The sequence below is a fragment of the Lepidochelys kempii genome, chromosome 8 (assembly GCF_965140265.1).
Source record: "Lepidochelys kempii isolate rLepKem1 chromosome 8, rLepKem1.hap2, whole genome shotgun sequence".
Lineage (NCBI taxonomy): Eukaryota > Metazoa > Chordata > Testudines > Cheloniidae > Lepidochelys > Lepidochelys kempii.
In genome coordinates, this window is record NC_133263.1 from 35,266,083 (window position 1) to 35,290,954 (window position 24,872).

At 47.8% G+C, this 24,872-nt stretch overlaps 1 protein-coding gene across 3 annotated transcripts in view; it reads right to left on the reverse strand.

Annotated features, from left to right (window-relative positions):
- ECSCR (endothelial cell surface expressed chemotaxis and apoptosis regulator) overlaps positions 1-24,872 on the reverse strand; it is a 48,812-nt gene that overhangs the window by 17,453 nt on the left and 6,487 nt on the right. For 2 of the 3 annotated variants that reach the window (XM_073356029.1, XM_073356027.1), the window contains exons 2-4: positions 5,847-5,891; positions 834-875; positions 70-120 (exon numbers count right to left, since the gene is read on the reverse strand). In XM_073356029.1, the coding sequence (XP_073212130.1) occupies positions 70-120; positions 834-875; positions 5,847-5,891 (138 nt within the window). The remainder of the gene's footprint in view (positions 1-69; positions 121-833; positions 876-5,846; positions 5,892-24,872) is intronic. The other variant, XM_073356028.1, reaches the window with a different exon arrangement.

Sequence of the window (24,872 nt, forward strand, 5' to 3'; positions counted from 1 at the left end):
GGCATCCAGTGCCACATGGTCTATACGTCCATAGTATCCCTCAGGCTCTTCCCCTTTGGCCAACTTTACCTGAGCTGTGGTTCTGGCCTGCAGGGACTGGCGATGGTGAGGAAACACTAGCTGAAACAGGAGCAAAGTGATGAAGTTAGATCCTTCACACCCCAGCAGCAGGTGTCATCCTGCTGGGCCCAAGGCAGGCTGCGATGGGTCGATGGGAAGGGGCCTTCCATGCAGCATAGGGTTCAGAAATTGATGTGGTGAGGAGGAAGCAGCAGTGAAGAGGACTTCATCCATCACCAGACCTAAGACAGGCTGATGTAGCTAAGGGCAGGTCCAGCCCCTGGACTGGGTGGGGGCCCATTGCCAGAGAGCACAGAGGTCTGCCCCAGGGAGAGAGGGGACTGGTGAGCATTGGCAAGGCACGGAGCCAGGAGGGCCACCACACAACCACTTGTAGGCCCCATCCCTGCCTCATAGCTTCTTCTGGCTCACTCTCCTCCCAGCTAGCAGTCTTCCCTTCCACAGGCAGCCAAGCTAAGCCTCCCACTCACTGCTCCTGGGCAGACAGACCAGGAGAGGAGGAGCCAGACTGGGGCCATGCTTCATGTCCCCATTAGGGGTCTGCTCTTTCCTCTGACCCCAGAGACTTGAGAGAGGAGGGGTTGCATTGCACAGCAGTCAGCACTGGAGAGGAAATGCAGTCCCATAGGAAAGACAGAGACCCTTCAGCAGGAAGGGAGCCCTCAGGTTGTATTGGATCTGGGCCCCATTTATTCTCAAACCACCACCGGCTAGTGCTGGATGTTGTAACTGGATCGAGGCGCTGACTGTACCTGCTGTGACGCTGGCTGTGATTCGTGGCATGGCTGTAGTATCTGAAATGACATGACCAAGGTAGTTTGTGCAGAGTCACGGCTGGAGAGTCAAGCTACCCCACTTCCCATGTTTTTCTCCGCTAATCGTTTGGATTGTGTCCTCTGTCCCATCTTCTGTCTGGTCAGGCTTCAGAAGACACTTAATCCCACTTCCCAAAAGCAGCAGATAGTGAGAGGTGATGAACTGTTTAGAATGCGACACCTGGTATTGTTTAAGGAGCTGTAGGTATATGTAGTAAGGAGTAAATTTATAACAGGGAGAATAATTAACCGTTGGAACAATTTATTCAGAGTCGAGGTGGATTCTCCACCACGGACAATTTTTAAATCAAGATTAGAAGTTTTCTAAAAGATCTGCTTTGGGAATTATTTGGGGGCAGCTCTCTGGCCTGTGTGCTACAGGAGGTCAGACTAGATGGTCACAATGTTTCACCGTTGGAATCTATCTTATTTTTATTCTCTATTTAATCAAAAAGTGCAGATATGATTTCGCTCATGTGGAAATTCATTTAAGTGGTGCCTAGGTCTTGTGCCACACCTCTGCCCTGGGGTGAATTCATCCCCCAAGAACAAGGCCCACAGGTACGTATAACTCAGCAATATAATCAGTCAGGTTCCTAATGGTCAGGGCTACAAGAGGAGGGTATAACAGTGCTTCATTTTAGGGTAACTGTTTTTTGTGGGTCTCTTATTGTTCTTGTGCTGCTCCTTGGGGTGTTTCCAATGCTTGGCATCGTGCAATAATAAACTAGTGCCCATTGCTCTATCTTGGTGGAGAAAGGCCATTTGAGAGGTTTTCTGGAGCTGAGGCAATACTTAAAGCACTTTGTTAAATTGGGATCTTAATGCTGTTGAGCACCATGGGTCAGATATTTAGGGACCTAAAGATGCAGCTGGGTGCTCAATGGGGTTTTCAAAAGCAGCTAGGCATCCCACCTGGTGCTTTAAAAATCTGCCTGTCTCCTCAGAGTTTTCATCTCCGGACTGGACTGCAGATGCCAGAATTACCTTGGGCCCTAGTTAGAGCGGTTTTCCAACTGCAACTTCTCAGATCCTTTCTTTCCAGTAATTCATTAAAATATAAACCTCAGGGGACAGGAATAAGCATATGAAAATCAGCAATATTTCATAGTAAAGCCCCTTGGAGGACGGGGGAAGGAAAGTATTTCCAGTATTTGGGGAAGGGCTTGCATGCCCTTGACCAGTTCTGGCAAGGACAGGTGCCATTAACACTACTGAAATCTAATTCCCAAGCCTCTCTTTTGTGCTGTCACAATCACCTTTCCCACCTCTATGATGGTGGAGCAACCATTAGAAAGAAAACACAGGGACAGTCAAGCAAGAGCTTGTCCTCCAGGGAGGATGTCCTTCAGTGGAAATCAACTGTAGTTAACATAAGCAAAAAAGAGTAACATCAAAATTGTGAGCTGTAGCTCACAAAAGCTTATGCTCAAATAAATTGGTTAGTCTCTAAGGTGCCACAAGTACTCCTTTTCTTTTTGCGAATACAGACTAACACGGCTGCTACTCTGAAACCTATCAAAATTCCCACTGATTATGATGCAACCCAGCCCTCTGCCTTTAGGGGAGGAACCCACCTTCCCATTAGCATTCCCTCCTTTCCCCAGCAGCCAAGTTATGGGTCTTTTCCTGAGCAGTGTTGCAAAGGGAGGGGGAAGCTGAGCTGAGGTTAACCCCTTGTTCTCGAGGGGCCAGGGAGTGTCCCTGTACCCGGATTAGACTGGCCGGAACAAAGTAAGGCCAACATTTGGCTGTCAGATCCACCCTCCCAAAGTTCCATGTGAGCAGGGACAGAGGAGTTGAGATCTGCCATGCGGGGTGGAGAATGGGATCCTACCCTGTGTGTGCAGAAACCTTTCAGGCAAATCTGTTCTCTGGGGGGCGATGGAAGAGCGGAGCCATTCCTGACTGGGAATCTCAAGAACAACGCTCACCCCAGAGCCTGGGAGAGCACAGATCCAGGTCAGGCCCATCTCTGCTACAGAACAAGCATCCATCTTCTCTTCTTTCGTATTCTTTCCAGGAATGAAACCCCCGCCCCCCCTTACACAACGCACACAAGCTGTTCCCTGGAAGCCAAACGCCCATCTCAGTGCCTGTGGATGTGGCAGTGGGAGGAGGGGGCATTCAATGTAGCTGCATCTTTCACGCTGCTGCTTGTGCCAACAGCAGTAAAGACTGTGACCTTGGTCCCTACTGGCATGCAAAGGGTTTATGCGGGAGCTCTGGGCTCCGAGGGCTGCATTAGCACCTTGCTGCCAAAGAGCTCCCCACTCCCTGAGCAGCTCTTTGTGGTTCCTGGCCCCTTTGTCTCAGCTTTGGGAAGCCTACTGCAGCCTTGGGGTTGGGTTAGCTCCCACAGCATGAGCTGTAGGGGAAGACTAAGGGTATGTCTCCACTGCAACTACAAACCCGTGGCTGGCCCCTGCCAGCTGACTGGGGCTCAGGCTGCGGGGCTGTTGAATTGTGGTGTAGACTTTTGGGCTCAGGCTGCAACCCAAACTCTGGGACCCTCCCCCCTCATGGGGTCCTAGCTCAGACATCCACACCACAATTAAATAGCTCCTTAGCCCAAGTCAGCTAGCACAGGCCAGTCACGTGTGTCTAATTACAGTGTAGACATACCCAAAGAGGCCAGGGGCTTAGGGAACTGAGTCAGAGCCACCCTCTCAAAAACTTATTGTAGTGGATGGAGTGTGGGGGCAAGGGGCCCAGCCCCCCAGGATTGTCTGGGGAGGGGTGTCTTTGCCCCAGTGGGCCCCTCACCCACCGGACCCGGTTCTGCCTGGCTCAGCTTTAACTCTCACACTATGCTTTAGGGCAGGGGTGGCCAACCTGAGCCTGAGAAGGAGCCAGAATTTACCAATGTACATTGCCAAAGAGCCACAATAATACGTCAGCAGCCCCTCACATCAGCTCCCCACCTCCTGCTCCCAGCACCTCCCAACTGCCGGCAGCCCCACCAATCAACACCTTCCCCTCCCTCCCCGCACATCCCAATCAGCTATTTCGTGGTGTGCAGGAGGCTCTGGGGGGAGGAGCAAGGGCACAGCAGTCTCAGGGGAGGGGGTGGGAAGGGATGAGGTGGGGGCAGGGCCTGTGGCAGAGCCAGGGGTTGAGCAGTGAGCACCCCCAGGCACATGGAAAGCTGGCGTCTGTAGATCCAGCCCCGGAATTGGTGCCTATACCAGGAGCTGCATACTAACTTCTGAAGATCCGCATGTGGCTCCAGAGCCACAGGTTGGCCACCCCTACTCTAGGGCCTGGGTGGGACAGGGAGCTGGAGACACAGTGGGTTCTGGTAACCCCAATTCCTTTTCCTTTCTTCTCTTGACCATGTTGTCCTTCCCACCTGATAGCTCCGTTCTGGATGTGTGAGAAGCACCATTTCCCACATCTAGCCAGTCCTGCCAACTCTCACGATTTTACCATGAATCTTGTGCTATTTGGTGTTTGCCTTCAACCCCCAGCTCTTGGAATCCTGTGATTAGGGCAGGGTCTCAGCTTCCATTTTTTTAAAAAAGTAAGTTTAGTCCTCGTGGTTATAGAGAAGAGCTGAGTGCCCCCTAAAAGCTCAGAAATCAAAGGCCAGATAAATAAATCCAGAAGTTTATTATTATTATTTTTATAATATTTGGTTCAAATCTCATAATTTTGGGAGCCTAACCCATGATTTTTGAATGCATAAGTTAGCAATACTGAGTCCAAGTTTGCATCCACTGCTCCTAACTCGATGGTGCCTAGATAAGTGACAGCAGCTTTCAAATGTGCAGCAGAAGCTCAAAACAAGGGACACAACAGGAATTAGTCCCCAGCCAGGGAGCTTGGGGGCACCATTCTTTTTTTACAGATAACGTTCCGGTTTCCAGATACAACATTTCTGATGGTAAACAGGGAGATAACATCTGGGGAGGGGAATCTGGAGTGAGGTAGTGGGAAAACTGATTGCACCGCTGTGGAGAGAGAACCAATGGCCTTGTAAACTTCCTTATGCACAGCACAGCCAACACCCACCAGTGCTGAGTCCCCAATTTCTCCTGCATTGCACAAAGCTCGTTTTAGTTTGTCCCACTTCTGGACCTGCCTTGCTCTCCTTGGAGCTCCAGTTTCCCTCGCCCTTGCGGGTTTTCATGCGTGGAATTTTTAAAGGTCCGCAGTTTCAAAAGTGTTCGCATTAATGGGGGAAAACAACCCGCTTTGTTCCACTGGGTGCCTGTCTGCACCTCTCAATGTCTAAATACTTATACAAACCTGGCTCTTAGGCCTAGACCCTTAGAAGTATTTAGGTGCCTAACTGCCATTGGTTTCCATGAAAGTTAGGCACCTAAATCCCTCTGAGGATCTGGGTCTTAATGCTGGATTTTCAGGTGAGCCCATCACCTAAAGCCAGGGCTAGGGTTTCTGACATGCCCGGCATGCTGACTGTCACAATGGGAGCTGCTGGGCACTGTACTCCCTTGAAAGCCAGGCCCTCGGTCTGCAAACTGAGGGCCAGATTGTTCACTATGATGCCTTCCGTGCCTCAGCACAAAGGCAGTGTAAGTAGGAACCTACGTGGGGACAGGGGATGGATCCTGCGTGTGGGGGCAGTTCAAGTAATATAGCTCTTTGACAGACTCTCCACCCCTCCAGTTGGGCTCCCAATGGCTATGCCCCCATCCCTCCCCACATTCTACATGGTGGGCTTGGTGGAGTTGGTGCAGAGCTCAGCTCCACCACAGGCGGGGTGGGGTGGGGTGGGGTTGGTGGAGGGGGAGCCAGTCCACCTCCATGTGCCTGCCCCTTGGATAGCAGAAGTACCCCACTATGCTGGGGACCTTATATTGCCCCTGCAGCCAGGAGTAAATTTCATCCTAAAGCATAATCCCAGCTGTTCTCTAGTTAGTGACTGTTCTAAGAGACACATATGAAGAGGGAGGGGCTGAGATCCTAGGATGATTTGTTTTTTACCTGCTGGGCCTCCTTTAGTGAGAGATGCATTTATGTTCTCAGCATCTGAAAGAGAAAAAAGGCAGCTTGTCAATGAAACAATGGGCTGGTATTTTCCTTGAGGCTGGCAGGGAGGGAATTTCTTTTGGCAGAGCCCCTCAGGCCATTCTGGCTCCATTTGTAACAGGTCTCTATAAATCCACCCCTAGGCACCTGGCTCTGTGTAGGTGGGAAAGCCCCCAGCTGCCTAGGCAAAGAGCAGCCTCATAGCCTGTGGGGCATTCTGTGGATCAAGTCTGGCGAAGCGGGTGCAGCCAGGAATACCTCGCCCCTCCCTATTCCCAAAGGAGTGCTTCATCCCTTGTTCTCATCCCCATTCCCCACCCTCTGGGTTTCTGCTAGGGGAGTGAGTCTAGTTCCCAGTGAGGCTCTGTAGATGGGAGGCAGTGGAGCAGCACATCCCCTATTCACCCTAGCCAATGCTCCTTTCCTCACACAAGCACCGTCTCCTTGGGTGTAACTAAGGTTACAGCTGCTTTGCACCGCCATAGCCAGGGAACTGTCTACAGCTGGAATGTCTTGCTCATGATCAAAACCCCCATCAGCTCAGTGGCAGAGGCAGGACTGAAAACCCAGGAGTCCTATCTCCCCTTCCCTGTTCTCTAGGCACAACCTGGCCTCCCACCAGACCAGAGAAGTAGAAGAAGTTGGAGGGAGTAGTCACATATAGCTCTAAGAGCAGTGAATCCTGTAGGGGAAGTGATCCTTAGGCTCCTACAGCTCCAATCAGTCCCATGCACGGCAGTATCATTGCACGTAATATAACCTGAAACAGGCCAAGGCCACAGAGACTTTGCACCCATTGTTCCAGGTCAGTTCTTCAATACTCAGGTGAAAACTGTTTTGCAGGTGCTGAGAGACAGCGCCCAGAGGTTGAATCAGCCCCATCACGACACAGGCTCTGTCCTCACAGTGCAAGCCCAGGATGTACCCTAGCGTTGCTGTTCTCAGGCACATACGCGTCTGTGTGCTCACACAGAGCGTATCCCACCGTGGTTGCTATTACACACAGACGGAGCATAGCCCAGGATTATCATTAAGCACTCATGTGCGCACACACACACACACACACACACGAAGGGAAAAATACAGAAGGAATGATAATGATCCCTTCCATAATTCCTCTGCCAAAGCATGGTTATAGAATGAAAACGTTGGGCCTCTCCTCCCATGCAGGTCCCGTGGCTGAAAGCCAGAGAGTAGCCCGACAAACGGGCGGCTGACACCTTGTTCTTGTATCGTCTCTCTGCAAACCACATTACTGACGTTGTTCCCGCTGGTTGGAGCCCGGTGAATTATAACAGCCCAGAGAGCATGGACTGAGTGCAGGATTCGGCGATGTGCACACCTGTTCGCTAGGAACTGACCTTCCACAATGCCCCCAAAATGTGAGTTCAGACGTAATAATAATTAACTAACAATTTTACCATGAGTCCCTTCCCTGGATTCCCCAGGGTGCCTGGCCTCTCTGCACTGTCCGTTAGGCGTTTGCTGTTTCATTCACACTCCAGCTCCTGGACACTTGTGCTTACATGAGAATCTCCTTTCATTTGATGAAAAAAAAAAAAAAAAAAATCTAGCCCTCCTGATTGTGGGAAGATGCTTGAAAATGACACTTGAATGTACCCTAGAACAGGGGTGGGCAATCTGTGGCCCGCGGGCTGCATGTTGCCCATCAGGATAATCTGCTGGTGGGACGCCAGACAGTTTGTTTACATTTGCACGGCTGCCTGCAGCGCCCAGTGGCCGCAGGTCGCCATTCCCGGCCAATGCAGAGAGCCACTGGGATGCTGCGGGCGGCCGTGCAAATGTAAACAAAGTGTCTCGCAGCCTGCCAGCGGATTATCCTGACAGGCTGCATGTGACCCGCGGGCTGTAGGTTGCCCACCACTGCCTTAGAGGCTCAGAAGGCAAACAAAAGAACTCTAACTCTATTTATTTTGCAATCTTGTGATTTTTAAGATAATCTCATGATCTTGGAGGGGTCTAACTTGTGAGTTTTGAAAGTTTAGGGTTGGTGATACTGGGGCTGACTGCATTTTTGAGCTTTGTACAGTGCTGGGCACATTTGAAAATTTGACCCAAAGTACCTAAGTGATTTAGGACCCTAAAGTCAATGGCATTTAGGCCCCAGGGGCAGGCCTAAATTCTATTTAAAAATGGGATTTAGGCCCTTCTGAAAATTTGACCCATTGTCATCACTGAATAATTAAGACCACCCAATCCCTTTCAGACAGGCCAGAGAAATCGTTTTGGAGGCTTGGACCTCACATTTGGTTCTCCCTTTGCCCGTGGAGAGAAGCGATAAATCAGCCTATATCCAGGGCCAGATTAACCCACCACTGGGCCCTAGGCAGACACACATGCCTGGGCCCCTATCTGGTTGGAGGAGGAAGTGGTTTCTTTACTCAGTCCCCTCCCCTCTCCTTGGCAGGGTTGGGAAAGGCAAAGTGAGTCTCAGCTGTGAGTAAGAATTATCTGCCCACTCATCCACTGGTGCCGATTGGTTAGTCTCTAAGGTGCCACTAGTACTCCTTTTCTTTCTGCGAATACAGACTAACACGGCTGCTACTCTGAAACCGCACATTTGAACAGCTTTACAAGGTCACAATGCCATTCATCCAGGGGAGTGACGGTCTTTCACTTTGCATGCAAATCTGCATCAGTTAAATAAAATAACTACATTTTTAAAATGTAGGCACCCCCCATTAATTTGGGCCATAGGCACGTGCCTAGTTTGCTTATCCATTATTTTGACCCTGCCTATGCCTGCCGCAGATTAATATCTCCTCCACAGCAGCAAAACTCTCTGACCAGCCCCTAGGGGTAGGAGTGGAGTCAAAGTTCTGGTCAGTCCCCTTCCCCACCAGCATACCCCCCCTCGCCCACCTGCATGGGAAGGGAGCAGTAGCCAAGCAGACCCTGATCTCCCACAAGTAGAGTAATGGAAGTGATACCCATACAGGGCAGTACTAGTGGGTGTGGATGTGAAATCACACCCTGGCCCTGCTGAACCCAAGCTTATGGGGCTTTCATAGTTTACAAGGCCAGAAGGGACCATCCGTCTGACCTCATGTATAGCACAGGCCAAAGAACTTCCCTGGACTGATTCCTGGTTGAACCAGAGCAGATCTTTTAGAAAAACATCTAACATGACCCTTGGTAAGTTGTTCCAATGGTTAATTATCCCCATTGTTCAAAATGTATACTGTATTTCCAGTCTGAATTTGTCTAGCTTCAACTTCCAGCCACTGGATTGTGCTTGTGTGGCCCCTGGGAATTTATGCTTAGCACATATTTTTCAGATGGAAGTTCCTCAGCTAGAAGGTTTTTTTCAAAGTCATTTTAAAAGTATCCCAGCCAGATGAGGAGCGTAACAGCACGTACAATTTGATGAATAATATTAAGCCATAGTTTTCTTTCCAGCTAAAGTTTCTCCCAACAAAACACCCTTACCCAGAAAATACTCCCCTGCTTTTCCGTTTCATGGCTGCAAAACAATTTGCGTCAATCTCAATGGAAGTTAGTCTGCACTGACAACAGCTGCTGGGCCACAATCCCTCCCACACCTCTTAACAAGCATTGATGCAATATTAATGCCCTAAACATCAGGGTTTGTAAATATCTTACCTGAAAAATACTCTGCTGCAAATGTACCACAGAAATTTCCCCAAAAACAAATAGCTCTTCTTTCCCCAAACTATCACTTTTCCAAACCGAGGGCACCATTCTGTCACCCTGCCTGGAGGACTAACTGCCTGTAACATCGCATTTGCTTTTTTAGATTAAGCCATATTTTTTAGAGCATGCGTGTCACTCCAAGCACCTGGAATTTCTACAATAGCTATTGTTTATGCTTGGTAACTTCCAGACAGCTTAGCTGGGGCCTAATGCACTTTTAAGAGAATTGGCTTCTGAGTTGGCAATTGATGTATACAGTTTTCAGCCCAGTTGAATAGAACCTTTTGTAGTGATAAACACCCATTTTTTCATGATTTGTGTGTATAAAAACAAACATCTGCTGTATTTTCCACAGTATGCATCCGATGAAGTGAGCTGTAGCTCACGAAAGCTTATGTTCAAATAAATTGGTTAGTCTCTAAAGTGCCACAAGTACTCCTTTTCTTTTTAGTTAAAGGAAGGTCAGTGAAGGGCTTGAGAGTTCCCAGAGACCTTTGTAAGATTGATGACTGCAGAACACCAGTGAGACTGAGCTAGCCAGGCTCCTGGCCTCACTTAGGAGCTGGCCCTTTAAAGCAGGAAAGACACAATGGGATTTTTCATCCAGTCAGCTGACCTGTTGAGCAGTGGGCTGATCAGCCCTACTACCTGATGGAAGTACCATGCACTCAGACAGGGAGTCATGACGAGTGGTCTGCCAGGGGGAGGGCAGAGATCCATAGAAGGGACCATTAGATCTAGTCGGACCTCCCGTGTAACACAGACCAGAGACTTCCATCCAGCTACTCCTGCACTGAGCCCAATAACTTGAGTTTGAATAAAGCATCTACGCCAGTAAGGCAGCCCGTCTTGTTGAGAAGTCTTCGAGATGGAGAATCTGCCCCTTTCCTTTGTAGTTTGTTCCAATGGTTAAATCAACCTCACATTAAAAATGTGCAGGGCCTGATGAATCTTTTGTGGGCTCTGGTGCCTGGACCGTGGCCTGGCCCCCAGAGGCCCCACCCACGCTCCACTCAGAGGCCCCACCTTTGTTCAGCTTCTTCCCCCCGCCCCCCGAAGCCCTGCCCATGCTCTGCCCCAAGGCCTTGCCCCTGCTTGGTGTCTTCCCCAAGGCTCCGCCCATGCTCAACCTCTTCCCCTTGAGGCCCTGCCTGCCACTCGCACAGGTGAGAGGAGCAGGAGAGGAGCAAGCGGTGGGTGGGGCCTCAGGGCAGAGTGCAGGCATAGTGGGGATCAGGGACACTATCCGGGGGCCGGGGCCCCTTCTAAGTGTGGGCCCAGCACCACAGTGCCATTGTAAGCCTGCCACTGAAAATGTGTGCTTTATTTCTAATTTGAATTTGCCTTTAATGTCCCGACTTGTTTGTTCTGCCTTTCTCCTCTAGATTAAAGAGCCCTTTAGTACCCAGTATTCTCTCCTGGGGAAAGTATTTATATGCTAATCAAGTCATACCTACAGCTATGTCTACACTGGAGCTAAGGTTTAATTTCCATCTCGAGTGCACGGACCCCAAGATAGACAACTAAACCCTGAGGCAGGGAAGCAATGAAAGCCGGCCCAATGAAAGCCGGCCCAAACGACGCATGGGAGTGAGACACAAAGGGTATGTTTAAAGGAAATGCCAAGCATCCAGGCTCACTGTTGCCAGGCTTGCCACGTGGTGAATCCTTGTGTGCGGGGAGGGGAATAATGCTGACAAAGAATGTGCGTGTTGTCCGCTGCAGGGGGTGGGGCGGAGTGACTCGGGTCATACAACACATTCTTCTATGTGTTTGAAGAATGCCTCTCAATCATACCACAGTCCCAACCCTCGAAAACAGCCTTAGGCACTACTGAAATAGAAGTAAGTAACAATAATAGGTAGGTCGCCTCCAGCAGGGCTGCAATTACAATAAACCTCAGAGCAATTCAAATGACTTGCCACTGAATTTAAGTGCTGCCCAATTACCCTTTTTTTTTTGAGGCTGGAGTGATTTACGGTTAAATGGTGCAGTTTTAGGTGGGGGATGGGAGGCTGCTGAGTGAGTCATGACGGGAAATATTGCAGTTTCTGGCCCTGCTGTAACAGGAAAGTCCTGATAACAGTGATCCAGGCTTCCCAGAGGGCTACAGACATGTCACCTCCCTCACTCATGGAGCACTTTTTTTAGCCCAGAGGCAGGAGAATTTTGGATTCTATGTGTGGTATTTCTTCTTTAATCCTATTTTATATATATATAGAGAGAGAGAGAGAGAGAGAGAGAGAGAGAGAGATACACACACACACACACGTTAAAACAATGATGTGGTGGGTTTTAGATATTCCCGGTCGGTTTTTATTTTTGGAACTTCAGATGTTTCAAGAGTTTTTGCTCTCAGGCATATTTCCCAGCTGCTCTGCTGCAGCATAAAGAGAGGCACTTGATCTCTTTAAGAAGGTTACAGTCAGTGGCAGGAACTTAACAAACAGCTGTGGTTCATTTTCTTCTTCAGGACCAGAGGCCTGATCTTTCCCTTGACTTCACTGGGCTTTGAATCAGGCCCCAGAAGGCTTCTGCTCAGTGACACATGCTAGCAGATTGCTGGATTCCTCATGGGGGGAAATTCATGTCACCCATAAAAAGACGCAGAGCTGGGCTTTATGAGGGCAAACTGTATGTGGTTGGAGGGACAGAACTCCATCCCATTGCTGCAGGAGGGCTGTGTAACACCCTGTGCCTTGGCATCACACATATAGGGTGTTATGCCACTGGAGTCACATAAGCAGCCCCTCTCCTGGCCTGATTCTTGCCTGTTTGGGAGTGGGGTGAAATCCTTCCTTTCTCAGTGTGCAGAGAGCTCTCCTATTCTCCCCCCCACTCTGCTCTGTAAATGGTAAGTACAGGGCCTATGTTACCTTATAGCGGCCCTCTGCCCTGAGATCCACACCCCCCCTTTGTTTTTTATGAGGTACAGAGTACATGATTCCAGAGAAGAGAGTGGAATCATCAAATAATACTTTGACCTTTCATCTCAGTCTTTCAAAGCACTTGAGCCAAGATTTTCCTAATTACGAGCCTAAATTTAGGCTTCTGTGATGTTTAGATGCCGCTTGTAATTATTAGAACTGGGAGCACTGGCTGTTGGGAATCTGAAAGGACAGGAAACAGGAAGGGGAGTGGGAAGTTAAGAAGGCAGAGCGAGAGCTACCAAGGGTGCAGCAGCAGCTTGGTAAAGAGGTTTCCACTTTTATTTTTAAAGTCCTGTTGAAATTTGTTAGTACCTTGCCTGGTTGCTACAACATTTTGGTGCTGAGGATGGATCTTCTGCCTCTGAACCCACCTGCACCCTTTCTGCAAAGCCCAGCTGAGCCTCCAATTGCTTGTACTGCCTGGATCCATATGTTTGAGACTTATCTGCTTGCAATCAGTGCTACAGAGATTTCTGAAGTAAGAAAGCGTGCTATGCTAATCCACTGCCTTGGAGCAGAAGGGCAGCATATATTTTACACTTTTCCCCTTGCAGATGATAAATATGAGACTGCACTCTCTGCATTAAAGAATTTTGTGCCAAAAGTGAATGTAGTAGTAATTGCTTCAGATTTTGCTAGCATCAGCAGAAAACAGGGGAGACTATAATGCAGTATATTGCTTCCCTGAGGAGTTTGATTGTAACTTGTGACTTTGGGAATATGGCAGATGAGATGATTAGAGACCAGCTCATTGAGAAAACAACCATGCTTCTTGTAAGAGAACGTGTACTTCTAGAACCACAACTTACACTAGAAAAAGCAATAACCATTGCTACCCAGATTGAGTCAGCTACAGCTGAAGCCAAAATAATGAGCATGGATACAGGAGGCACAGTCTGGGCTATGACTCCTTTGCAGAAAAGTTCACTATCGCTGCAGACAAATGATTACAAGAGGAAAACTAATGGAAAACCACTGAATCAGCAAATTCAAAATACAGTAAAAGTATGCTTTCGTTGTGGATCCTCACAATACCTTGCAAGCTACACAGGATGGCCAGCCCTCTGTGGAGATAGAGGTGGTTAGGGACTATTTAGAAAAGCTGGACGTGCACAAGTCCATGGGGCCGGACGAGTTGCATCCGAGAGTGCTGAAGGAATTGGCGGCTGTGATTGCAGAGCCATTGGCCATTATCTTTGAAAACTCGTGGCGAACCGGGGAAGTCCCGGATGACTGGAAAAAGGCTTATGTAGTGCCAATCTTTAAAAAAGGGAAGAAGGAGGATCCTGGGAACTACAGGCCAGTCAGCCTCACTTCAGTCTCTGGAAAAATCATGGAGCAGGTCCTCAAAGAATCAATCCTGAAGCACTTGCATGAGAGGAAAGTGATCAGGAACAGCCAGCATGGATTCACCAAGGGAAGGTCATGCCTGACTAATCTAATTGCCTTTTATGATGAGATTACTGGTTCTGTGGATGAAGGGAAAGCAGTGGATGTATTGTTTCTTGACTTTAGCAAAGCTTTTGACACGGTCTCCCACAAGTTGTCAGCAAGTTAAGGAAGTATGGGCTGGATGAATGCACTACAAGGTGGGTAGAAAGCTGGCTAGATTGTCGGGCTCAACGGGTAGTGATCAATGGCTCCATATCTAGTTGGCAGCCGGTATCAAGTGGAGTACCCCAAGGGTCGGTCCTGGGGCCGGTTTTGTTCAATATCTTCATAAATGATCTGGAGGATGGTGTGGATTGCACTCTCAGCAAATTTGCGGATGATACTAAACTGGGAGGAGTGGTAGATACGCTGGAGGGGAGGGATAGGATACAGAATGACCTAGACAAATTGGAGGATTGGGCCAAAAGAAATCTGATGAGGTTCAATAAGGATAAGTGCAGGGTCCTGCACTTAGGACGGAAGAACCCAATGCACAGCTACAGACTAGGGACTGAATGGCTAGGCAGCAGTTCTGCGGAAAAGGACCTAGGGGTGACAGTGGACGAGAAGCTGGATATGAGTCAGCAGTGTGCCCTTGTTGCCAAGAAGGCCAATGGCATTTTGGGATGTATAAGTAGGGGCATAGCGAGCAGATCGAGGGACGTGATCGTTCCCCTCTATTCGACATTGGTGAGGCCTCATCTGGAGTACTGTGTCCAGTTTTGGGCCCCACACTTCAAGAAGGATGTGGATAAATTGGAGAGAGTCCAGCGAAGGGCAACAAAAATGATTAGGGGACTGGAACACATGAGTTATGAGGAGAGGCTGAGGGAGCTGGGATTGTTTAGCCTGCAGAAGAGAAGAATGAGGGGGGATTTGATAGCTGCTTTCAACTACCTGAAAGGGGGTTCCAAAGAGGATGGCTCTAGACTGTTCTCAATGGTAGCAGATGACAGAACGAGGAGTAATGGTCTCAAGTTGCAGTGGGGAAGGTTTAGATTGGATATTAGGAAAAACTTTTTCACTAAGAGGGTGGTGAAACACTGGAATGCGTTATCTAGGGAGGTGGTAGAATCTCCTTCCTTAGAGGTTTTTAAGGTCAGGCTTGACAAAGCCCTGGCTGGGATGATTTAACTGGGAATTGGTCCTGCTTTGAGCAGGGGGTTGGACTAGATGACCTTCTGGGGTCCCTTCCAACCCTGATATTCTATGATTCTATGTCCAGCAAAAGTAGTTCAGTGCAATCATTGCAAAAAGATTGGGCATTTTGCTAAAGTATTTCGGAGCAGCCAGTTCAATCAACAGGTGCATGCAGTTACAATACCAGATGTTACTGTGCTGAGCATGGACATAATCACTACTGCACATATTCCAGAACAAATAAAGTGCACTGTAAACGTTTCCGCCGTACCCTCAGGCAAATCACACTCTATTCAGCTAATGTTGGACACTGGCTCTGCAGTATCTATACTACCGGATTCCATCTATTTGCATTACTTTAAAGATGTGTCTCTTACTGAACCCAAACTCCACTTGGTGTGCTATTTGAAAAAAACATATTCTAGTACATGGCTGCCTGCCAGCAATAGTTACTTTTGGTGATTGCTGTGTAACTGCAGAGTTCTTCATTGTCCACAAAGGCACTCCTATCCGTGGCAGAGATTTATTGGCTGCTTTAAATCTCAGGGTAGTTAATGGATGAATTGATCTTCCTCAGCAAAGCACTCTTGCAGTATACACACCAGTTTCAGCTGGGACCCAACACCAGGTTGAGGAGAAACTTGGCTGTGCTTATGGGTTTCTGCATAAAGTTAAAATATGGAATAATGTGATGCCTGTACAACAGAAGTTATGGCGCTTACCATTTTCAGTCAGGGAAGCTGTTTCAGAGGAACTTAGAAAACTTGTTCAAAAGGACATTATTGAAGAGATTGACTCCTCGGAATAGTTTCACCTATAGTAGTGACGCAGAAGAAGGGTGGAGGCTTTGTGTGGACTTAAGGGAGCCAAATAAAGCTATTGTGATTGACAGCCATCCTCTTCCTCACACAGAAGAAGTATTTGCAGAACTCCGTGGAGCAAAGATGTTTTCTACTCTTGATTTGGAGACCGCATACTACCAGGTTATGTTGCATGAAGATAGCAGAGACCTCACAGCATTTATTAAACATGAGGGGCTATTTCGTTTTAACCATGTTCCATACGGTCTTGCATCAGCCCTAAGTGCCTTCCAAAAAAATGATGTCATTGATTCTGAAGAATCAACGTGGAGTTCAGTGCTATCTGGATGATATTATCATGTTTGGAAATACTTCTGAGGAGCATGACAACCTGCAGTCTGTACTAAACTGCATCAGCAAAGCAGGCCTCAAGCTCAATATGTCCAAATGCAAATTTAGACAAACTGAACTCTCCTTTCTGGGGCATACAATTTCACAGGCTGGACTAAAATCCTGATCCAGATCATATCCTGGCAATTTCAAATGCTCCTCCTCCAACAGATTTGCAAACCTTACGTTTGTTAGGGAAAAAGGGTTTCCCTCCCGTCTAGGGTTGGGAGGGTAGCCTTCCCTGGACTTCTGTATTAGCCAAACAAACACAGAGTCAGGACTCTTAGATAAAATGAGGCACTTTAATGCTAACAAGTACGACAGCTGCAGGGCTCACCAATTCCTACACAGAGGAATATGGCGAAGCCCAGAACAAAGAACAAGGTAGAGCTTTTATAGCTTGGTTCAACATACTTTGTGATATCTCTTCCAGTTCAAACCGGTCAATCCCTGTTGGTCTGAGTCCTGAGGTATGAACATGGAGGCCCATCTGTATAAGGAATTCCTTCCCCAAACGGGGAGTACAGGTTACACATAGTTCAAATTCTTTCTACCCATAAACATAGGGAAAGGACAGATAAGCATAGGAAAAAGACAGAAGCCTAGCTTTACATGATTACAGGGTTGTTTTCTGGTTCTTTTCTTTATCACGTTCCTTCTTAGGTCTTACCTCCTGGTATGCAAAATTCATTCCCAATTATGCTTCTGTCATTGAACCATTACGAGAGTTACTACGGAGAAGTTCAACCTGCGTGTGGACAACGGATGCACAAACTAGTTTTGAAACGGTGAAAGACTTGATTGTACATAGTCCAGTACTTGCACTATTCACTCCTGCATTACCCAGAATTGTAACTACTGATGCTTCTGATTATGGACTTGGGGCTGTCCTCACACAACTTCATGAGGACAACACAGAGAGGACTGTTGCATGTGCTTCAAGGACACTAAGTAATGCTGAGAGAAAATATTCTACAGTTGAAAAAGAAGCACTTGCTTGTGTCTGGGCTACTGAAAAATGGAGAACTTACCTGTGGGGCCACACATTCAAGTTGCGCACAGACCACAGCCCTTTGATGACATTGCTCACTACTAAAGGACTGGGAAGAGCAGGATATTGTTTTGCTAGATGGTCTGCAAGACTACTCTTTCAATTATGAACTGGAATATAAGCCTGGAAACCAAAATGTCGTAGCTGATTGCCTTTTTCACCTGTCTTTGCCTTCACCAGATGGTCCACCGGAGGATGAGGATGTAGTAGCTGCGCTTATTACAAGCACTCTTACTGCAGTTACAAAAGAACAATTTCAAGCTGCTTGTTCAGCGTGTCCAATTCAACAAAAACGACAGGAATTTCTGACAAAGAGATGGCCCAGTAACCCTAAACACCTTGACCCAGTTTTGCGGCCTTATTTTAGGGTTTGGGATGAATTTTCTTTGCTTGATGGCTGTGTGCTATGAGGTATACACTGGTGACTTGTGCCAGAAGAATTACAGTCAAAACTCATACACCTGGCACATGATACTCATCAAGGAAGTGTCAGAACCAAACAACGACTATGGGATCTGTATTGGTGGCCAATGTACCCTTCCATTGTGACACGTACCCTTCCATTACAGCCTGTTCCTCTTCCTGAATCTGCATGGGAAAAAGTGGTGATTGACATTAACGGACCCTTTGATGCTGCTCCAAGATAGCTCAGTGGTTTGAGCATTGGCCTGCTAAACCCAGGGTTGTGAGTTCAATCCTTGAGGGGGCCATTTAGGGATCTGGGGCAAAAATTGGGGATTGGTCCTGCTTTGAGCAGGGGGTTGGGCTAGATGACCTCCTGAGGTCCCTTCCAACCCTGATATTCTATGAAGTGACTGCTGTTATGCCATCACTTTAATAGACTATTTCAGTAAATGGCCTGAGGTAGTGTTTACATTGCAAATCTCTTCTGCTACAGTAATTAAGTTCCTCTCTCCAGTTTTTAGCAGGGAAGGTAACCCCAAAGAACTGGTTTCAGATAATGGTAGTCAATTTACTTCCCTGGAGTTTGAAACTTTTCTAGCAGAGGGGAACATTTTACACAGAAGGTCATCCCTATATTACCCTCAAGCCAATGGGGAAATCAAACAGTTTAACAGAAGTTTGAAAGAGAGTTTGCAAACGGCTAAACTGGAAGGGTGATTGTGTATAACCTTCACTACTGATTTCTTGCAGGCATACTGAGCTACACAACATGCCACAATGCAAAGATCACCTGCAGAGTTACTGCATGGGAAACAGATGAATACTAAACTGAACATTGCTGGATTGTTAAAGGCATGACCTGATGCCCCAATCGAGGATGATGTGAGAAAAACAGTTGAACAGAACCAAGCAAAGTAGAAGGCTTTCACAGACAAGCGGTAGGCTGCTAAGGAACCAAAGTTTGAGTGTGGTTCCTTTGTTAGAATACGAAAATCTGGAATTTTACATAAAGGGGACCATAAATTCACAGCTCCTCTTAAAATCAGAGAAGAAGGGACTTTACATCCCTTCTGATGGGCAGGTATGGAATGCTTCTTATCTTGCACCTGCCTATGCACCAAGAGGAGATTAGGCGAACACCCAGTCTGCATTGGATGACTTCACCGTAGTATCAACACAACAAGACATTATACTGGAACCAGGGCTTGAGAGACTGCCTGTCAGACCCAGACGACCACCTGTCTGGACTAGAGACTATGTTATGTAGTATCTACAGTGTTTTCAGTGTAATATTTCTGCCAACAGTATAGTGTCTTGTTTCATATTTGTTCCTGTGATTAGAACAAGAATGTTTATTTTATTGGGAGAGTTTCTTAAGAGAGGAGGGAATGTGGTGTTTAGATGCTGCTTGTAATTATTAGAACTGGGAGCACGGGCTGTTGGGAGTCTGAAAGGACAGAAGACAGGAAGCGGGGAGGGGGAAGTTGAGGAGGCGGAGTGAGAGCTACCGAGGGTGCAGCAGCAGCTTGGTAAAGAGGTTTCCACTTTAAAAATAAAGTCCTGTTGAAGTTTGTTAGTGCCTTGCCTGGTTGCTACAACACTTTCTAAATTATTTAGCCACTTAAGTGACCCAATTTTCAAAAATGTTGATATGCACTCCTTGGGTGAAACATAGCGGATCTTTCTAAACAGCACACAGTAACAGTAAAGAACAGTTTATGATGGCAATGAGGGAAAATCCTCTCTCTCATTGAAGCTGCAGGTGGAGATTCTGCTAAGTAGAATTTAATTTGATGGGTGGAATCCTGTATATAATTTTTGTAGTTAATATCTGTCACAGCAAGTGAAACCACATGCAGGATCTTAGACTTTGGGGACCATATTGTTTTAAGTTTATATATCACTGAGGGCCATGGATTGTAGGCAACTCCACGGTGGTTAAGCACTGGAATAAATTGCCCAGGGAGATTGTGGAATCTCCATCACTGGAGATTTTTTAAGAGCAGGTTAGACAAACACCTGTCAGGGATGGTCTAAATCAGTGGTTGTCACTTTTTTTCCTGCGGACCACTTAATGATCTTTCCAAATGTTTGTATCGTTAGCTAACTATTGTCATGCACTTTGGATAAAAGTGCTATATAAAAAAAAAAATTTCTTTGTCCTACAAATAAAAGCACACAACTCATATTTTAATATCAGTAGTGTTATTTTTCTAAAGTGATGGATGTGCCCTCTCTCCCCCACCACAGCAGCCACAGAGATGAGGCTGGGAAGGAGGGCCGTCTCTCCCTGGCAGCCACAGCCCTGGAGCTGGGGAAAGTCGCCTCTTTCTCTGGCTGCCGCAGCCTGGCATGTCCCAAATTCCCCCCACCCACTCTTCTCACCCCACTGCCCCCTCCCACCTATCCCTTATTCCCCCAAGGCCACCACCTCACTGTACATGTGCATCTTCTCCATGCGTGGCTCCATTAATGAGGTGGGTGGCCCTTCATTCTCTTGTATACAGCCGCGCACCTCAGAGAGAGCCATCTGCGGATCACCTGAAGGGAGCTCGTGGACCACTGGTGGTCCACAGACCACAGTTTGAGAACCTCTGGTCTAGATAATACTTAGTCCTGCCACGAGTGCAGGGGACTGGACTAGCTGACCTCTCGAGGTCCCTCCTAGTCCTATAATTCTATGGGAAGGAGGGCTACCACAGCTCCTCCAGGCATTAAACAGAATGGGAGCTGATTGCAGGAATCATTCAGGCTGTAAACAACTTCAGAGAAGTACAGTCAGCTGGGGGAGCTTGCAGAGACTAGTTCATACTGGGGTTTCAGAGACAAGCAGAGAAAAGAATTTTTTCTATACACAGCCTGAGTTTAAACTGATCCAGCTCCGGGGCAGCCTGAACCCCAAACCCCTCATCCCCAGCCCGCACCCCCAGCTGGAGCCCTCACCCCCCACACCTTAACCCTCTGCCCCATCCCTGAGACCCCTCCCACACGCCAAACCCTTCAGCCCCATCCCTGCCACACATCAGCTCCATATTGGTGCACATAACAAAATTCATTCTGCACATGGATAGGAAAAATTAGAGGCAATGACTGCCTAGGAAGTAGTACTGCAGAAAGGATCTGCGGGTTTATGATCCACTAGAACTAAATAGGAGTCAACAATGTAATCGTGTTGTGCAAAAGAAAAAAAAAGTGAGCATCATTCTGGGTTGTATTCGCAGGAATGTTTTAAGTAAGACACGAGATGTAATTCTTCCGCTCTATGCCGCGCTGATAAGGCCTCAGCTGGAGTACTGTGTCTTGTTCTGGGCACCATACTGTGGAAAGATGTGGACGAATTGGGGAAAGTCCACAGGACAGCAACAACAACAAAAAAAAAGATTAAAGGTCTAGAAAGCCTGACCTACAAGAAAAGATTGGGGAAAAAAAAATGGGTTGTTCAGTCTGGAGAGGAGAAGACTGAGGGGGGTCACGATAACAGTCTTCAAGTACATAAAAGTTGTTATAAAGAGACGGGTGCTAAGTTATTCTTCTTATCCACTGAGAAGAAGACACGAAGCAATGGGCTTAAATTGCAGCAAGGGAGATTCAGGTTAGACATTAGGAAAATCTTCCTGTCAGGGTAAAAAGAAAAGGAGGACTTGTGGCACCTTAGAGACTCTAAGACCTTAGAGTCTCTAAGGTGCCACAAGTCCTCCTTTTCTTTTTGCGAATACAGACTAACACGGCTGCTACTCTGAAACCTGTCAGGGTAGTTAAGCTCCGGAACAAATTGCCCAGGGAGGTTGTGGAATCTCCATCACTGGAGCTTTTTAAGAATAGGTTAGACAAACATCTGTCATGAATGTTCTACTTAGTCCTGCCTCAGTGCAGGGGACTGGACTAATGACCTGTCGAGGTCCCTTCCAGTCCTACCTTTCTACGGTTCTACACACATCGTAAGAGAAAGTGCTAGCCCCAAGGAGTCTGCCATCTAACGCAGAACGTGCGGAGGAGAAAGGAAGAAGTATTGTCCCCAGTTCCCAGACAGGGGGCTGAGACCTAGAGAGATCAAGTGACTCGCCCAAGGTCACACAGTAAGTTGACAGCAGAGGCAAGAATTGAGCCCTGATCTCCTGAGTCCCAATCAAGAGCTTTAACCACAACTCCATGTTCCTAGCAGTGGGCTGGTTGGTTCTCATTTGTTCACTACTCACTGGGTTTGCTTTCTAGCTGCTCATACTGGAGACAGATCAGTGTTCTATGGGAAGTCAATTAAAAACCATTTGACTCTTAAAAAAAAAAAAAAGAAGAAAAAAAAAAAGCAGCAAGCCGAAAGCCAAACAATGCGGGGAAGTGGCACGTGTGGGACGGGACAGTCATGTTACGGTATTTGTTTAATCCTGTTTTGCCAATTCCATTGAGTCAAGTAGCTAGCAGTGAATCATGGGCATGTGCTTCCCTCCAGCGCCAACCTCAAGTCTGGGCCTAGGAGAGCTGCCTCCTGCGTTTGTCCGCCCCATGCCAACATTCCTTAACATTGTCAGCTGTCCAAGCAAAACAGATCCGTTCTGTGAAGCAGTGTCCTCAGAATAGGTCCCTGACTGCTGCCAGGAGATCCCCTGCCCTACTAGTGCTTCCAGTTTCCTAAGGACACCTCTGTTTGGAAAATGGTGTGTTTGCTCTAGGTTTCCATGGCAGTGGTGCTCTCGGCCTCTTGGGTCTGTCTGGGATTGGCCTGGGGAAGGATCTGCTGCTTGCCATGCTTGAGTGAAATAGGCTGAGAAAAACTTCTGTTCAGGCTGGGACCAGAAACCCACTGCAGGCTCCCAGCCTAGCTAGCTGATGGCTATTGTCTAACCCAAGCGTTATCCACGAACAGAGCTATCGTGCAGGGTTCTGACACTGTTCACTCCGAAAAGGGTGCATTTCTAGCTAATAAGATTCCAGGATTGTCACCTGTCTATGTGTCATTCTGAAGTCTGGACTGTCTGTTGACTCAGGGTGAAGCGATAGAACGGGTACAAGCATGTCTGAGAGCACTCTTTGTTCAGATTATCCCCAGGGTCAATCACCAGGATTTCATGGTCTGGTACGGTCCAGTTTTTAAGTTCTCAGCCATTTTGACTTTATGAATTACACCTTTGCAGTGTACAGTTGCAGCAAGGCATGTATCTAGGCTGTGCCAAGAGTCCTAGACCGTTGTCAAGTATCAGGGAGTAGCTGTGTTAGTCTGTATCCACAAAAACAACAAGGAGTCCAGTGGCACCTTAAAGACTAACAGATTTATTTGGGCATAAGCTTTCATGGGTAAAAAACCATGCATCTGAAGAAGTGGGTTTTTTATCCATGAAAGCTTATGCCCAAATAAATCTGTTAGTCTTTAAGGTGCCACCACACTCCTTGTTGTTTTTCTAGACTCTTGTGATATTAGAGGTACTCAACCAATCAGCCTCTTTACTCTACGGCTAATTTTCATGCAACAGTTTCATTGGTTCTATGAGGGAGACTGCACACATGATGGATTACTTGGCCCAGTTGCTACACCAGTGCAATAATACAGGTTTTCAGCTACTAGTTATTTTGTACAAAACTTTCTCTTTGTACTGCACTTTTAAATTTCAAAGGAGTCTGCTGGCATCAGGGCTGGCTGCCATTTTGTTCTCAGAGCTGCTGCAGCATGTTACAGGGAAAACATACATTGTGCTCTCTCCTGGAGACTTGCGTTTGTTTTTTTCCCCTCATTTTATTTTGCCTGGCCCGGCATTAACTCCCACCCTTAGGGTTAGGGTTTGGGTTTGGGCAGGGAGATGGTGCGGGGTGGATTTTTGTAATTCCAATTCCTTTCCCTTACATTTCTTGAGCACCCTGTTCTTCCTGGCCAAAGCTGAGGGAGGAAGGGAAAGTATCTGATGAAGCAGGCCTGTCTGAACTCATCCATTTCACTCCCTGGGAAGTTGTGTAAACACTTTCACCGGCTTCCATCTGAGAGCAGCCTCAGTCTGCCTGCACTAAGGAATGTGCTGGGACATAGCTGTGCTGTGGTCCCTTACATCGGGATTAGGCAAAGGCAGGAGGAAGGGGGAGAAGGCAGGGGGCAAGTCCAGTCATCCAGGTTACTAGCTTCCTGTTCCACATCACGGAGACAAAGGATTCACTGTCCCCTTCCCCAGGCTCACCTTACGGCTGCTGCTGGGGTGGGGGCACACACTGCTCCTACTGTTCAGGCTGGCTGGTCTGCAAGGCTGCCAGGCCTCTTTGCTTCCTGCTGCTTGGCCTGCCTGGGGAGTACGATGAATGCGCTGCCCATGAGAAGCCAAGTGTCAGCGCACAGGTGGCTCATGCAAAGTTCCACCCAGCTCTCTAACCCAAAAGTTCAATCCAGGCCTTTCAAGTACTGTCCAGAGGTGCCTTTGCCAGCCAGCACCCTCTCACCACAGTGCACACACATCATCACAGTGACCCTGCCTCAGTTTCCCACACCCCACCCACAATCATTTGTCTCCATGCCAGAGGAGATTCCTCTTATGACTGCAGCCAGGTTATTTATAGTCTCTCCCCTTCCGGGGCAGTAAGAAGTCTGATACACTGGAGCCCAATAATCTCAGGCCCCTGCAGTGTCCTCTGGATTTTACTATCCCCTTTGCTGGGGGTGTGCTGGCAAGGGAATCCCCCCCCCCCCGAGTTCCAGTCCCAGGACCCTACGTTAAGAAGCTGGGACCAGCTCCCCACAATTCCTTGCTGCCTCCCATCTCCCCTCTCGCATAGGCCCTTTGCAGACTCACATTCTCTGATTCTCCCCTGGTGAGGGTCTGACTTCCTGCCAGGTTGTTGCTCAGGGTGGCTCCTCTCTGTACCTTGGGTCTCTAGTAGCCTGCCCTCTCCTCTGAGTTGCAGCCTCTTATCCCCCAGCTGGATATGTCTAACCTGCCCGTTAACCCCTTAGTTCCTGTGGTAGGATGGGTCTGTACACCCCTGACAGATGGTGTAAACATAAACATAAAATGGGCTAAACATTCCAGTTACTGGGTCTGTAATTCACAGCCATTAGCTTTAGGGCCACACAACCCCAAGAAAGTGATCTATGATTTCTCCTGTTGCTTGAGGACCTTTGCTCCTGTGGATGTCACTCCAGTAGCAGCCAGTTCCGTGCCCCAGTCTGCATCTCTAGCACATGTGC